General features: G+C 45.2%; 1 protein-coding gene across 7 annotated transcripts in view; it reads left to right on the top strand.

The window, feature by feature from the left end:
- SEL1L3 (SEL1L family member 3) overlaps positions 1-17,017 on the top strand; it is a 119,121-nt gene that overhangs the window by 78,002 nt on the left and 24,102 nt on the right. For all 7 annotated transcript variants that reach the window (XM_078775250.1, XM_078775262.1, XM_078775246.1 and 4 more), the window contains exons 18-19: positions 2,235-2,411; positions 2,505-2,632. In XM_078775250.1, the coding sequence (XP_078631376.1) occupies positions 2,235-2,411; positions 2,505-2,632 (305 nt within the window). The remainder of the gene's footprint in view (positions 1-2,234; positions 2,412-2,504; positions 2,633-17,017) is intronic.

Genomic DNA, 17,017 nt, shown 5'->3' on the forward strand with positions numbered 1-17,017 from the left:
GTTTAGGTGCCCATTTTAAATGGGAGTCAAATGATCAAAATCCATATTATGTGGATTAGGTGCCCCAATGTGATTGAGCGTTATCTGTATGTATTAAAACTTGAAGTGCACTCAGGAAATTCAACATTCCTGCACTGCGCCAATATTTTCTTGTGGCTATACCAACAGCAAAGACATATTCGTTTCCCCTGTTGTTGTTTCTCAATATAATTGAACCTGTATAGAACCATTTGAACAAAGAAAAAGAAATAAATAATTCCAGCAACTTATGTGATCTTTGAAAGGTCTTGGAAGAAGCGTGGAACACCATTTAACAAGAGTTTATAACCATTTTTTTTGAAAGCGTCCCTCGAAGAATTTCAGTGGTTTTGAAGGAAAAGGGCGGACAACCGGACATACTCACGATGAGTTTATATCAAAGGTATATTGTGTATAAATTGTTTATTTGAACAAGCTTTTCTTTTTCATAAAGATGAATTTGCATTGAACACAGTAGAAAAACAGAGAAGAAAATGCAAAATGTGTAAGACGTTGTGTGTGTGTGTGTGTGTGTGTGTGTGTGTGTGTGTGTGTGTGTGTGTGTATGCGTGTGTGTGTGTATATATGTTCATGTGTGTGTGTGTTTGTGTATGTGGTGTGTGTGTGTGTGTGTATGTGTGTATGTGATATATGTGTATATATATATATATATATATGTGTGTGATATGTGATATATATATATATATATATGTGTGTATGTAATATATATGTGTGTGTGTGTGTGTGTGTGTGTGTGTGTATGTGATATATGTGTATATATATATATATATATATGTGTGTGATATGTGATATATATGTGTGTGTATGTAATATATTTGTGTGTGTGTGTGTGTGTGTGTGTGTGTGTGTGTGTGTGTGTGTGTGTGTGTGTGTGTGTGTGTGTGATATGTGTGATATGTGTGATATGTGTGATATGTGTGATATATATGTGTGTGTATGTAATATATTTGTGCGTGTATGTGTGTGTATGTGTGTGTGTGTGTGTGTGTGTGTGTGTGTGTGTATGTGTGTGTATATATGTGTATATATGTGTATGTGTGTGTATGTGTGTGTTATGTGATATGTGTGTGTGTTATGTGATGTGTGTGTGTTATGTGATGTGTGTGTGTGTGTGTGTATGTGATATGTGTGTGTGTGTGTGTGTGTGTGTGTGTGTGTGTGTGTGTGTGTGTGTGTGTATGTGATATGTGATATATTTGTGTGTGTGTGTGTGTGTGATATGTGTGTGTATGTGATATGTGATGTGTGTATGTGATGTGTGTGTGTGTGTGTGTGTGTGTGTGTGTGTGTGTGTGTACGTGATATGTGTGTGTGTGTGTGTATGATATATGTATGTGTGTGTGTGTGTGTGTGTGTGTGTGTGTGTGTGTACGTGATATGCATGTGTGTGTGTGTATATATATGCGTGTATGTGTGTGTGTGTGTGTGTGTGTGTGTGTGTGTGTGTGTGTGTGTGTGTGTGTGTGTGTGTGTGTGTATGTGCGAGTATGTCCACCACCTTTGGAGGTGGACGTAAAAAATAAGATTTTGAATGAAAGACATAAAAGTTATGGATTAGAACATTTTTTTTTCCAGTATGTGTATGTAAAAAGAGTTGATCTATTTTTTCTTCGCTATATTTTCTCGAGGTTATGGTAAAAACAAAGTTGCCAATTCTCTTATTCCCAAACTCCATCAATTTCTCATGTTGATCATGTAAAAAACACAATTCATCTTCCCAGGCATTTTGTACGATAAATGTGCAATAAACAATAAATGCACACCCATGTGCCACTTGAACACCTTTGATTAAACCACACACAACCTCATCCATAAACAATTTGAGGAATCATTAAATAGCTGTCACATGAAATAATACAAACTTCAACATAGAAAACAAAAACAGACATCATAAAAACAGCATTACTACATGTACTCGTATATTCTTTGTAACTACCAATGAATAATTCAAAAACAGCAGATCTCCTACAGCAACACCTTCATTGGAATCATCTAGAAAATGAGTCATAAAATGTGCCTCAAAGTACAAAGCAAAAAATAATTTCTGAAAACTAATTTCTTTATTTGGAATCCCAACCACATCCATGTTTCAGTTTTTTAACCACTTTTCACTTTCGTTGTGGGCTATGCGGCTACCTTTTGGTTCTTGCTTCTTCCATTTTTAAAGGGAATTGATGTCCTTTCTTCTTCACAAGGGCTCCCCTGAAGCAGAGAACGCCCTGGGTTGGTACGAGTTTGAAATGCAAGGCCAGGCAAAGCGCGCAGTGCAGCATTGGGACCAAGCGGACGCCATGGGCAGCCCTGATGGGGCCTACAACCTGGGAAGCCTGCATGAATCTGGGGCACACCCGGACTCGACGCGGCCCAATATGGTACAGCAGCACAACCACGAGCTTCTTCGATACACTTGAAATCATCACTCCCTCGACCCTGAAATATCTATTAACCTTGTTGTGTCCTTCTAGAAACTGGCCTTGGAACTGTTTTTGCGCGCTGCTCAGCGAGGACAACTAAATGGAGGTGCACGATGCGCGGAGTTCTTCATGCTGGGCCTTGATACAAGCCAGCCTCGAAACCCTGATCTTGCCATTAGGTAAAGCACACGGTGGCCACAAAACAGTCATCTGTATGTCGTCTTGGGTCAAAGGTAGCTTCTTTATTTCACTTGCAGTGGATTTGAGCTTGTCAAATTGAAAATAGGTACAAATATCACTATTTTTCCATCTCTCTCTCCAAAGGGGCTTGTCGAACTCAATCAGGAATTGTCATCATCACTCATATGTAGTTGCAATTGTTTTTTTTACCTTCAATCAATTTATTGCTGGTGTTGGTGTTGGCTTAGCGATTAGGGTGCCGGCTTGGGATCCTAGGATCCTGGGTTCGAATCCCGGTCGATCACTGAATTAACGCCAGGGGGGTTGACTCAGCCTGTCATCCTTCCGAGGTCGGCAAATTGAGTACCACCTTGCTGGGATGAATGATCCCGGTGTGTACCCCGATTTAGAATAGGTACACCGTATCCCTGCGCATCGTAAGAGCGTGACCAAGGGTTGGCGTCAGGAAGGGCATCCGGCCATAAAAACATTGCCTCAAACAGGGAACCATGATTGTCATGGGGCCCGCAAGGCTAACCCCCGCTCTAGCGGGGAAAATGGCCTTAAAACGATCATTCATTCATTCAATCAATTTATTGCTCAACTCAATTTATTGTTCAAACTAGAACGGCACTTGGTAGAGAGCATACCTCTGCCAGGCTGAATAGTTTATATTTTGTATCCCACTGATAGGTCAGATCTGGATTCGGACCTGAAACAAAATCTAATCGACTTGTTCTTGTCGCCTAACAAACTCATCCACAAAGGTTAGTCATAACTCGTCCATAACTTTTATAAATATCATGTTATATATCACTTTTCACCCAATCTCTCAATGGGTGACGAATCACTTAAAAATTAAATAACTATCGTAATGTTAGCTCTTAGCTTAAATGTTAGCTCTTTCACGAGCCTCGATTCAGTATACAAAAAAATAAAAAAATAAAAATAATCCGAATCCATATTCAGATCTTCACCAAAATCGAATCGGTTTGTCCTTGTCACACACCCAACCTGTCCACCAAGGTTCGTACAAATCCGTCCATAACTTTTTGAGATATCCTGCTATGTATCCGTTTTATCCCGATCACTCAATGGTGAAAAATCATTTTTAAAATTCTAGTAGCCGGATCCGAGTCCGGATCTTCACCAAAATCTAATCATTTCATCCTTGTCACATACACTACCTGTCGGCAAAATTTCGTCCGAATCCGACCACAACCTTTTTGTACACCGCTCCTTTCCTACGCCATCTCCAGGCGATGCATAACGTCATTGCCGGGCACCGAAGGGGGCTCGGCAATGACGCATGCTGAAAGTGAGTACTCAGTTTTCACTCTGGTTTCTTGTTTGTTTTCTTTCTTGTTTGTTTGTCCGGGTGATATCTCAGCCATCCTTGGAGCTAGGAAGCTAAATTTCGGCACAATAGTGAGCAAGTGCTTTGGCAAAAATAGTATTTTAAATTTTTTTATTAACCAATTAATTGATTAATTATTAAATTATTTTCGATTAATTAGGTACTTATTTATTTCCTGTCTCATCTGGGCAATATCTCAGGCACCTTTTGAGCTAGGAATTCTGATATTTGGACATGACAATGACCAAGTGATTTGGCTCTGAAAGCTATTTTCGATTTATGGATTAATCAATTAATCGATTAATTATTTAATTGTTAGATTATTGACTTAATTTTTTTTAAAGTTACAGACTCGGATTAAATGGTGATGGTTTCGGCATTCTATTGGCCGATTGATTAATTATTTAATTATTTTATGATGATTATTTATTTATTTTCATTAACAATCATTTATTTATTTTCTTTCTCTCTGGGCAATATATCAGGCATCTTTTGAGCTAGGAAGCTAATATTTGGGCACGACAGTGACGAAGTCATAATTATTGATTAATCGATTATTATTTAATTTTTGATGAATTTAATTAATTTTCAAACAGTTACAGCTTCAGATGAAACACTGATGGTTGAGGTATGCTAATAGCCAATTGATTAAGAAATTATTTTACGATTATTTATTGATTTTAATTACGCAATTAATCAATCGATTTTTGTACACCTCTCCCTCCCAATAACGTCTCTACGTGCTGCACGGCGGTATTGCTGGGTGCCGGGGGCTCTCCGGCAATGCCGCGCTGGAGGATATTAATTTATTTGGCATGGGGACTGTGTACTTTGAATGTATCTGTACTCGTTTATTATTTACTGCACAAAAATTCACAAACTGTTTCCTGTATATTTTCTTTATGGTAAGTGGATATTATTACCTCCGCCACCAAAGGTGGATGGGGGTTATGTTTTCACCGCTGTCTGTCTGTTTGTCTGTCTCTGAACAAGATATCTCAATAAGTTATGGACGGATTCGGACGAAATTCGGCAGAGAGGTAGTGTATGTGACAAGGATGAAATGATTAGATTTTGGTGACGATCCGGATTTGGTTCCGTCTACTATAATTTTTTAAGTGATCCTTCACCATTGGGAGATTGGGACAAAAACGATACCTAGCAGGATATCTCAAAATGTTATGGATGGATTTGGACGAAGCATGGTGGACCGGTTGTGTGTGCGACAAGGAAGAATCGATTCGATTTTGGTGAAGATCTGAATATAGATTCGGATACGAGATTATTTAATTTTCAATTGATTCTCCACCATTGGGAGATCGGCCCAAAACGATATATAACATGATATCTAAAAAAGTTGTGGACGGATTTTGGACGAAACTTGGTGGACGAGTTGGTTAGGCGACAAGAACAAGCCGCTTAGATTTTGCTTCAGGTGCGAATCCAGATCCGGCCTATCAGTGGGATATAAAACATAAACTGTTCAGCCTGGCGGAGATATGCGCTCCACCGAGTGCCGTTCTAGTTAGCACATGTTAATATAATATGTATAGCAAAGATAAACTTTTTCAATTTCCTAATTGATTTTATATACTAAAAGGTAACTGTGATATTATATTTGATTTTCACAGAAGTTTGAATTATTATCTACCTATATTACACACTTCTAACTTCCCACAAATGGTTAATGAGGAATTTAAAAGTGAAAATACAACAGTGAAAATAACCCAAACTTTTGCACAGTACCGTATGTCTGTGTGTGTGTGTGTTTGTGTGTGTGTGTGTGTGTGTGTGTGTGTGTCTGTATATATGTATATGTATATGTATATATATGTATATATATATATACAGTGGAACCTTGACTTACGAGTTTAATTCGTTCTGTGACCGAGCTCGTAACTCAAATTGCTCGTATCTCAAATCAAATTTCCCCATTGAAATGCATTGAAATGCTATTAATCCGTTCCAGCCCGCCAAAAACCACACCAATTTTTAAAAAAATATACAGTATATATAAAAATATCTCGCGCTTTATATTTCACCTGTATGCAGCATACAAGTTGGCAGGATGGCCTGGACTGGAGGTACGCACACTTGACTCTAAAGTCTAAACTGTCCAGCCTGGGTTTGAATCCCGACCCAGCTATAACCTGTCATGGGTGAATCACAGGCAGGGTGATTCATCAATGTGTGTACCGCTAAACTGGGCGCCCCGTTTGCGTCCCATTAGTTGTTGGATGTTAAGGATCTCACCGTGTTTTCCACAAAGAGAAGGCGAGCTATCGCCGGCACTCTGAACAAGTTGTTGCCTGGCATGGCATGAACATGAAAACATGAACATGAACATGAAATGTTCGACATGAACATGAAATTTTCCGAAATAACCAAAATGCGACAACAAAAACGCAGCGCTGTACGACAGAGATACGTACTGTACTTGAACGGCAAGATAACCACGTGACCAGAACCCACCTGGCGGCGTGAACTCGAAATAACCAAAATGCGAAAACAAAAACGCAGCGCTATACGACAGAGATACGTACTGTACTTGAACGGCAAGATAACCACGTGACCAGAACCTACCTGGCGGCGTAAACTCGAAATAACCAAAATGCGAAAACAAAAACGCAGCGCTATACGACAGAGATACGTACTGTACTTGAACGGCAAGATAACCACGTGACCGGGTGGCGAAAGCTCGTGTGCGTGTGTGCGTGTGTGCGTGTGTGTGTGTGTGTGTGTGTGTGTGTGTGTCTGTATATATGTATATGTATATATATGTATATATATATATATATATATATATATATATATATATATATACATACATATATTGTTGCGGAAACGGAGTACGGCGCTCCCCTTAGCGGGGGGAGGGGGCGGGGGGTTAATCCCCCTTCTATTTGCGCTGGCCGTCTCCGATCCTGAAGCAACCCCGCTCCACAAGGCAGGGGGGTAACTCCGCTCGAACCCCGGACAAGATGTTATTTGCCGAGCGGTTTTTAGCAGCCCGCGGTTCGAGCCATTTAACAAGGACTAAACCCGATTCATATGCGTCGGCCAAATCGTGCCACAGGTACTCAATGGGGGAAATCACAAAGATGAACGGATGTGAAGGAAAGAAGGCAAAGGTAGAAAGAACAGGAATTTATTACTGATTATGTACACAATCAAAGAAACCAAGGGAGAAGGAAAGATGCGAAAATAACTTGAAGAAGAAGAAGACAGTGCTATTCTAGCTTATCTATACAGGCTTAACTTATTCCCCAGACAGAACAAACAGACAGACGACAGTCAGACTTACACGAATGGGAATGAAGCAGGAATGAATGGCTGGAAGGGGAGGAAGGTTCAGCTGGACGCTGGCTGGAGCTTGATCCCGCACGGGACGTCGGGCTGGAAATCGACGGCCACCGACGCCACCGCAATCTGGTTCCCACGGCGGCGTTGCTTCGCAGCAGCGGATCAAAACTGCGCGTCGAAGCTCAACTCCTCAACTCTCAGCTCCTCCTCAACGCTCAGCTCCTCCTCGAATGAACTGCTCAGTGCGTCCTCCTCGAATGAACTGCTCAGTGCGTCCTCCTCACTCATCTGCCTAAGCAGTCCCTCCCAACCTCCTTTTATGAGGTGCGTGGCGATCAAGCCGCCGGCCTTTTGGAAACGCCCATTGGTGAGCTCGCCTCGGCCTTGATTGGTCGTGAGGGCTCACCGATCCCGCCCCTTGATGAGGCGTTGGCAAAGCCACGCCTTGTTCCTGGCGCTTGGCTGACTCCCCCCACCTTCTGCTCCGAGATGACCTCGTGTTCAATGGAGTTTGGGGGCGATGATGATGCCAATAACCCCACCCAATGCAACGGTGGCGAAACGCCGCTTTGGAGGCCACGGCGATATTGTAGGGGATCTATCTTATTTCATTTGGTGCAATGCAATGTCAACTAGTGGAAAACAGAGCCTTAACTGATACACATAATAAAGAAATAACTATAGAGAGGTTCTATGATTGGCTACGTGCTTGTACGTGGACTAGATAAGGGGATGACCTTTGACCTTTATGACAAATGGAGGTATTTACAAGAACTATTTACTCGAGGGTCATATTTACAAACACAGGATTCTCAAATCCGCAACACTGCACCTTCATCCTCCAGGCACGTCCCGGGCCTATAAAACGTTACTTAATGTGGCACGTAGGTGTAATTCCCTCTACAATTAATCTGACCCTGAGTGCGACAATTTTAAAACACAAATAAGTATGTCCCGCTGTTGCATTGCACCCTACCTAACAGAATCACGCCCACAATTAACCGAATTGCGGAATTGATTCTCAAACTACACATGAACGGTGGGGAGCATTATTTACAAGTGACGTTAATTGTATTTACAAAACGCAACCCAGGATCTGCGATTTCTTTTGGGGGAAACAAAAAGAAAATCCTGTGGGAGGGGAGGAGACAGCATGCACTCACTGCATCGACGCAACAGCACCAATAATCACCAAAACGCACCGCAGTGCACCGTCACCTCAGTTCAATAAAACAAACACACTGGTGGTGGTCTTACTCTTCGGCTCCATCTGCTGGCCGTTGTTCTTCCAGATGTTGTCATTCTTGATGGCTTGCTGCCTAGTTGCAATGATAATAAATAAAAAACACAAACCGTGTCCATTTTTATTTATGGCCCACAGGGGCCGACTATGGGTGGTTCACCTGTGGGCTTGGTGCCACCTCACTGGGTCCGCAAGCAAGATCTTGGGCCATCGTGGCCAGTCCCAGCAGAGGGCCATGCCCAAACCCGTGGGGTCCATGAGTGGTGCTCAGCCACAGACATGTGGTCCATAAGTGGTGCGTGGATGCAGCAGCTGGTTGCGAGAATTTCGGGCACACAGACGCGGCCTCCCGCACGCTCCCCCTCAATGCCCAGAGAGCACGATCCTCGGGTCGGGGAAGGAAGACAGAGATGACAAGTTAGCGAGGAGTAAGGTCACAGGGGTACACATCAACGAAGGCAACGCAAGGTGAGGTGCGCCTGGAGACTGAGCGGAGAAAAGCTCGTCCCTATCGTACGTCACCCCACCCGTCACCTGTTCCACCCTTGCCCCCTTACCCCCGTATTTACAAAATCTACACACTTACCAATCCGTCACTAATGTCACGTATTCCCCATATCTCCCCTATACCAAATTCGTCACCACAATCCCTCTAACCTAATTTGCCACAAATTCAAATTCCTCATCAATTCCTCATAAGGAGGAAGAGATGGAGCATCAAGCACAATGTCACACCCACGTCATGATGCGTCTCACAATCCAAACATTTGCACACAAAAATAAAAACAACAAACCATGGCACGGTGTGGAGTTCTGTCACCCCAGGTGAGTGGATGTAGATGGTGCGAAGAGATTCTTAATCCTAACTATCCTCTGAATGACTTTAATACACTTTACACTACCCGGGGTCTTTCCCTGCCAATCCATTGGCCATCTTACACTCTATGCGGTTTTAAGAACCAAATTCCCATTCACCAAACTGTGGTGCTTCATCAATTTGGGGTCTCACTCCCCCGGTTCAACTCCCTGTGCCTTTGCACAATTTCAGGACTGGGTCGTGTGGCTCTCCCAGCAGGTCTACCCACCTGCACACCTCCACCACTGCAGTTGCCTCCGAGCTTACCTGCTCCTTACCTAACCTATCTGGGGAAGGCCCTCCCTGGCGCTTACCCCCCTCGGTGCCCTCTCTGGCACTGGGCTACCCGGGTCCTTCCTCTGGATCCTCGGGCCCCATTGAACTCTAACTGGCTCCCAGAGCCTACATGCGGCCTCACCTGGCCGACATCCTCACAGTGGCGGAGTGCCCATTTAACTATACACACTAACAGGCCACACGCCCAGCCATTTCCACGTCACTAATGCACCCATCCAAACACCATTCTTCCACACGCACCACAGATGCCAATATCCAACCACAATTTACCTATACCCTCTACCTAACTCTTAAACTACCCTCCCCGGGTATTCGTGATAGGGGTCCATCCTCCCCATACACTCCCTTCACATCAACCACTCCACTCCACATTTTCCACCATACTCACTCCACACCATCCATTCCACACTTCATGTATTCCATACCATTTATTCAACCATTCTCCATACACCTGTTCACTCACTTGTACACCTGTGCTCACACATCTGGTGCTACCTGCACCCTCCTTCCTCCCAGGCTTCTTCATTCACTCAATACAATGCACAATCACAATTATTCCTCATACACTGCTCCATACACTTCCACGCTCAAGACAACCCACAATCGCACTTTTCACCATACACTTCTAACTCTCCAAACCATTGCCTCAGGCACCCAAATTCTCCCAAGCTCATACACACATCTTTCCCGAGCATTGCCTAGCAATTCCTCATTTGCTCAATATGCTCACCCGCAAAACTTCCATACCAATTCCTCATCCCATAAACCACAAACACACGGCATCATCTAAGCTGACTACTCCCTTCTGAAACTCGCGCTTCCCAGTCGCCCCTTATATTATCGCGCTCCCTCATCGTTATAATCCAACTAATCTGCTACATCCCCTACTACCTGTACAATGTCGCTACTTACTCCTTATGTCACCTATGGTCATTTTTCTAGATCCCTATACAATTATCCAAACCCTCCCTCGGCGAGCTTACACTGCCATAAACCCCATAGCTAGTGCTCATGTGCCCCGGGATGGGAGGGATGGTGGATTGGCCATCCCTCCACCTCGGGCATCTTCCATTATCAATTTTTCCCATTCAATTCCAATTCTTGCCAATCCAAAATTTGCCAATCATCTGCCAATCAAATTTTGCCAATCACAAATTCCCTATCCCTACCAAATGTCCTTTAACTTGAGCCTCGGTGCGTTTTTACATTCGCAAAGCTCGGCTTCGCCAAGCCGAGCTATGAACGCGGGTGGTTCGTTTCCTGCAGTTGGATTCGTCCGGCACTCGGTTCAGGGGAGGGGGGTCGCTCGGGCCGAGATTCCAAGGTCCACCTCGGCGCGGAGCCTTTCGGTCTCCCGCCCGATCTTGCCCGGCCGGAACGCCGCAACCACAAGGGGTCGCCGTACCGACCCTTCCTACCTGCCCCTGAACCGGGCCCGCTTAGCGGAGTACGGACGCGACCGTGCAGAGCGAGGCCCGGCGCGGATCGCGCACAGCGGTTCCTTTGAAACCGCCGTGATTACGATCCCCGCTGGGTCCCGCAGCACCCAAAGCCCGGCACGAACTGAGGGCTCGCGTCGGCTAAAAGTCGGTCTAACCGCTGCTCCGTTTAACGTCGATGCTTCACTTGCATGCTCACACCATGCGTTCCGTTCCTTATTCACACATCCAGGTGTCTCCATACACTTCGTCATTGCACCTTCTCTTACACACCTCCCAGGTACACTCATTACGCTCACAGACTTCATCACACACCTGACCACCGCACACCTTGGCACACACTCGTCGTTCGCACACCTCATCAACACACCTCTTCGCACCCACTCCTCGGTCACATCCTCTGTGACAACCATGGGTGTGCACTCTTTTGCACACCCAATCACGCGCTTCCATGTGCCCTCTCGCACCCGCGCCAACACCAACTCAGGTGTACATTCACACACGCGCTCGACCATTCCAGGTGTGCATCCTTTCATTCCAGGTGTACATTCCTTCTCTCCTGCCACAACCAACCCGTACTCCGTGTCACTCTCACCACCACACTCCGTCATGCATTCCTTCTCACTCTCGACAGCACACTCACTCCTCGGCGCACACTCTTTCCTCACACACACCTCTGTTGCACACCTTTCTCGCGCACCTTCTTGCGCACTCTCTCCCGGTACATACTCCGTACCACTCATGGGGGTGCATTCTTGCACACACCCGATCACCGCCGCACACCCTGGCTCACAAATACCTTCCGCACTCCCCATAGTCGGACCTCCTTCCACACACTCCGCACCTGTCGCACACCTCGTCAGCGGCCTCTCACGAACGCCCGGGTCTAAACCAACACCCAAGCCCCCTGAATCTCCCCTCACACCATATACATTTCCGAGTATATCGCCACTCACCTCGGCACCTCGTCTTCGCTCCTCCTCCGCCACCTGCAAACTCTTTATTTGGTCAGTAAGCACATCATCACGATTTGAGCACAGACCTTGTACATAATCCATCACTTCCTCCTTTATCTCTCTCTTAGTTTCCCTCCGTCTCTTCTTAATTTCACTCACCCCCTCTTCCACTTCCACTAATTTTTGTTTCACCTCTTTTATTTGCCGATGCGCCTCCTCAATTTCTTCCTCTAATGCCACCTTGGTCGTTTCAATGTGCGTCCTTACTTCCCGTTCTTTCGTCTCCATTGCCTCTGTCACCTCGTTCAACCTCTTCGTCAACCCCTTGTGTACCATCTGACATTCCCTCTTCGTCGCTATCAGTTCCTTTTTTTTATCTCTTTCTGTGTCGCCTTCAACCCCCCGATTACCGCAGTGTTCTTCTCCACTTGCTCCCCTAATTCCTTTTGTCCCACCGTCAGCTGTTCTACTCCCCGTGTCAGGTCTTCTATTCCCCCCTGTAACCTAGCCGTACTATTTCTCACCTCTTTCTCCATACGCTCCTCACCCCGCTTTACCTCCTCGCGTACCCCCGCGACCTCTTCGCCCACACCTCGTCTGATCTCCTCCCCCATTTCTCCCATCTCTTTGGTAGATGCTGCCCTCATCTGCTCCAAATCATTCCTCTGGGCATCCAATTTGGTTTCTAACCCGATTTTCACCTCCTCTATCTGATTCCCCATCTGTTTAATTTCCCGGGCGGATTGCTCCCCTATTTCCCTCAATTTGCCTTCCATGGTGTTTTCTAACCCCCCTAAACCATTCTTCACCCCTTCCATCTGGTTCTCCTGGGCAGCCATTCTATTTTCCAACCCCGTTAACCCCTCCTTCATTTCCCCAATTTGATTACCCATGTCCTCCAGTTGGCCCCCCAATTTACCTTCGAGCCCCCCCCCCCCGATTTGGCTTCCCATATCATTTCTCAATTCCCCGATTTGGTTTTCTAATCCCCCAAATTTGGTTTCTAGCCCCCCAAATTGATTTCCCATATTACTTAACCCATCTCTCAATTGCTCACTGGTACCCCTTGCTTCGTCCCTCATTGCCCCATTTGGCCTCCCAATTGCTCACCCTGAGCCCTCGTCTCTTCTTTTTGGGTGTCTAATTTGGCCATTATTTGCATCATAAATACTCTCATGTACTCCCACATCTCGGGCTCGGCTGCCGCGACCACGTGCGAAGCGCCGCCATTTTGTGTGCCTCCCACCTCATGCGAGGTGCCGCTATCTCGTGCGCCTGAAACCTCCGCTACCGAATGCGTATTGTTTTCCTCCATTACTCCCAAATCCTCCCCTTGGTCCTGGGTCGACTCTACCTCTTCTTCTTCTACCCCCACCGGCATCCGGTCGCCTTGATTATCCATGGCATGATTTTTAATTTGGAATATTAATAATAATTTCGGCCGCTTTTAATTTTGAGTGCGTTAAGCGCACTTCGGGTCCGAATCTCGCTCCCGACACCAATTGTTGCTGAAACGGAGTACGGCACTCCCCTTAGCGGGGGAGGGGGGGGGGTTAATCCCCCTTCTATTTGCACTGGCCGTCTCCGATCCTGAAGCTACCCCGCTCCACAAGGCAGGGGGGTAACTCCGCTCGAACCCCGGACAAGATGTTATTTGCCGAGCGGTTTTTAGCAGCCCGTGGTTCGAGCCATTTAACAAGGACTAAACCCGATTCATATGCGTTGGCCAAATCGTGCCACAGGTACTCAATGGGGGAAATCACAAAGACGAACGGATGTGAAGGAACGAAGGCAAAGGTAGAAAGAACAGGAATTTATTACTAATTATGTACACAATCAAAGAAACCAAGGGAGAAGGAAAGATACGAAAATAACTTGAAGAAGAAGAAGACACAGTGCAATTCTAGCTTATCTATACAGGCTTAACTTATTCCCCAGACAGAACAAACAAACAGACAGACGACAGTCAGACTTACACGAATGGGAATGAAGCAGGAATGAATGGCTGGAAGGGGAGGAAGGTTCAGCTGGACGCTGGCTGGAGCTTGATCCCGCACGGGACGTCGGGCTGGAAATCAAAGGCCACCGACGCCACCGCAATCTGGTTCCCACGGCGGCGTTGCTTCGCAGCAGCGGATCGAAACTGCGCATCGAAGCTCAACTCCCAACTCTCAGCTCCTCCTCAATTCTCAGCTCCTCCTTGAATGAACTGCTCAGTGTGTTCTCCTCGAATGAACTGCTCAGTGCGTCCTCCTCACTCATCTGCCTAAGGAGTCCCTCCCAACCTCCTTTTATGAGGCGCGTGGCGATCAAGCCGCCGGCCTTTTGGAAACGCCCATTGGTGAGCTCGCCTCGGCCTTGATTGGTCGCGAGGGCTCACCGATCCCGCCCCTTGATGAGGCGTTGGCAAAGCCACGCCTTGTTCCTGGCACTTGGCTGACTCCTCCCGCCTTCTGCTCCGAGATGACCTCGTGTTCAATGGAGTTTGGGGGCGATGATGATGCCAATAACCCCACCCAAATGCAACGGTGGCGAAACGCCGCTTTGGAGGCCACGGCGATATTGTAGGGGATCTATCTTATTTCATTTGGTGCAATGCAATGTCAACTAGTGGAAAACACAGCCTTAGCTGATACACATAATAAAGAAATAACTATAGAGAGGTTCTATGATTGGCTACGTGCTTGTACGTGGACTAGCTAAGGGGACGACCTTTGACCTTTACCACAAATGGAGGTATTTACAAGAACTATTTACTAGAGGGTCATATTTACAAACACAGGATTCTCAAATCCGCAACAATATATATATATATATATATATATATATATATATATATATATGGACTACCCACATCTCTCACATGTGAATGCAGAAAATAACCAATCAGCTCTCACCTAATCAATTACCCCAAGTGGCTAAGATTTAAAAAATAAATGGACTCCTCCGATGCTCTTCTAGCTAAAGAAAGTTGTATAACTGCAACCATGAAAGGCTACACAAGGTAAGCCCCTTTGCTGTTTCAAACTCTTCCCAGAGTCCCTCCACAGCTATAATGACACTTACGCATAGTACACACAAGGGAATCCCAATGCTACACACCCCCTCAGCTGCCGGACCAGTTTCATCGCTTATTGGCAAGTCATCAGCGACAGAGCAGACAGAAACGCGTACCACCGAGGCTCCCAAACATATACCATGTGCAAATGCTGATTAGTAAACTTACAAATGAAAAACAAAGACCCATCTACATCTCTCTGTGCAGCATTGGGATGCATTGGGTTCTGGGAATCACAAAAACACGTTCCATAAGGATCTTTTCACTTTTCACTTCATGTTCCAAAATCATTAGTTCTCAAGTTGGCAGATCAGATACTGTGGTTTGACTCACATTTATAATGTATTCTTTTCCTACCTTCTAATGTGGACCTACGTTTTTGGAACCTAATGTGGACCTTTCCTACCTTTATCCCTGGTGTTGGGCTAGCGGCTAGGGTGCCGGCTTAGGATCCTAGGATCCTGGGTTCGAATCCCGGTCAATTGCTGAATTAACGCCAGGGGGGTTGACTCAGCCTGTCATCCTTCCGAGGTCGGCAAATTGAGTACCAGTTCACTGGTAATTCCCTGCTTGTCGTTAAAGGCGGCAAAAAGGGTTGGCGTCAGGAAGGGCATCCGGCCGTAAAACATTGCTTCAAAAAGGAGACCGAAAAACAACAACAACCACAGTTCCCGAAAAAGGCCAACCCCCGCTTGCGGGGAAAAAATGGCCTCTAAAGGTGTTTTTTTTTTTTTTTAATGTGGACATTCAATTAATTCACATGTAATTTTGAATCTGAAATCTAGTTTCACAATCAGCAATGTCAGATCCACAGGGGGCGTGCCTACGCTTCTCAGTTGGTGGTGTCTGCACGTGTGGGTGTACATTTCATTTGGAGACTGCTTTCAGCTGTTAATTTATTACCAGTGGCTAAAATGAAGTACATTAGGCTGTGGTTGAGGGTAGAAGCCAAGATGTTGTGATCAATCAACAAATCTTGAGTCATTTCAATATTACGTACACAAAAGTGGCTGAATTTATTTCCTGTGCCCCACAGCTCCATCCCAACCACTATTTCCCTTCCCTACTTCATAATTCCTACTACCTTTCCCAATTACTGTATTTCTTTTCACTCCAAATAGTTTCAACCCCACTACCTTTCCTCAATCTTCCTTTCTTTCATTTAACATTTTAACACAACTAATTGGGATATTGTGTCACACACTTCTTGCATGCCATTTTCAAACAATCTGAATGACTAATGACGAAACCCTTTGCAATGGTAAACAAGAAAAAGAGCAATCAGAGATTGCAAACTCTCGCCAGGATGTATTTTCAGTGGTTTTTAAGGCTTTTGTGTTAAAACAAATATGGCGGCCGAACCACGTGACTGATGACGTCATCATTATTTTTTTGTCGAAACAAATTTATTCCTAGATTATGCTCAAGAAATTTCATCTTTTTCGGATGAAGTTTTGTACATGTCGAATTATGACATCATAATGGAGGGATCAATGACATCATCATTAACATATTTTATTTCCCTTGGAGAGTTCTTTACAATGAGCCATGTCTCAATTTTTTCTATTCAGCACTTTCGGAGATATAGAGGTGCAAAGTTTTTCGGTTTTTCCAAGATGGCGGCCGAACCACGTGACCGATGACATCATCAATTGGGCACAGTCTATTCCAGGGCAAGACAAATATGTGTGTAAAGTTTGGCAATTCTACGTGCAACGGTGTAGACGTAGTGCTGTGCACAGACAGACAAACCGACAAACAGATGAAAAATCGGTCAGGGACCGAGGACTTGCCGGAATGTACTTTTTTATCGGCCATTTTGGACAAATATGGCGGCCGAACCACGTGACCGATGACGTCATCATAATTTGTTTT

The sequence above is a fragment of the Myxine glutinosa genome, chromosome 1 (assembly GCF_964187855.1).
Source record: "Myxine glutinosa chromosome 1, kmMyxGlut1.1, whole genome shotgun sequence".
NCBI classification, from domain to species: domain Eukaryota; kingdom Metazoa; phylum Chordata; class Myxini; order Myxiniformes; family Myxinidae; genus Myxine; species Myxine glutinosa.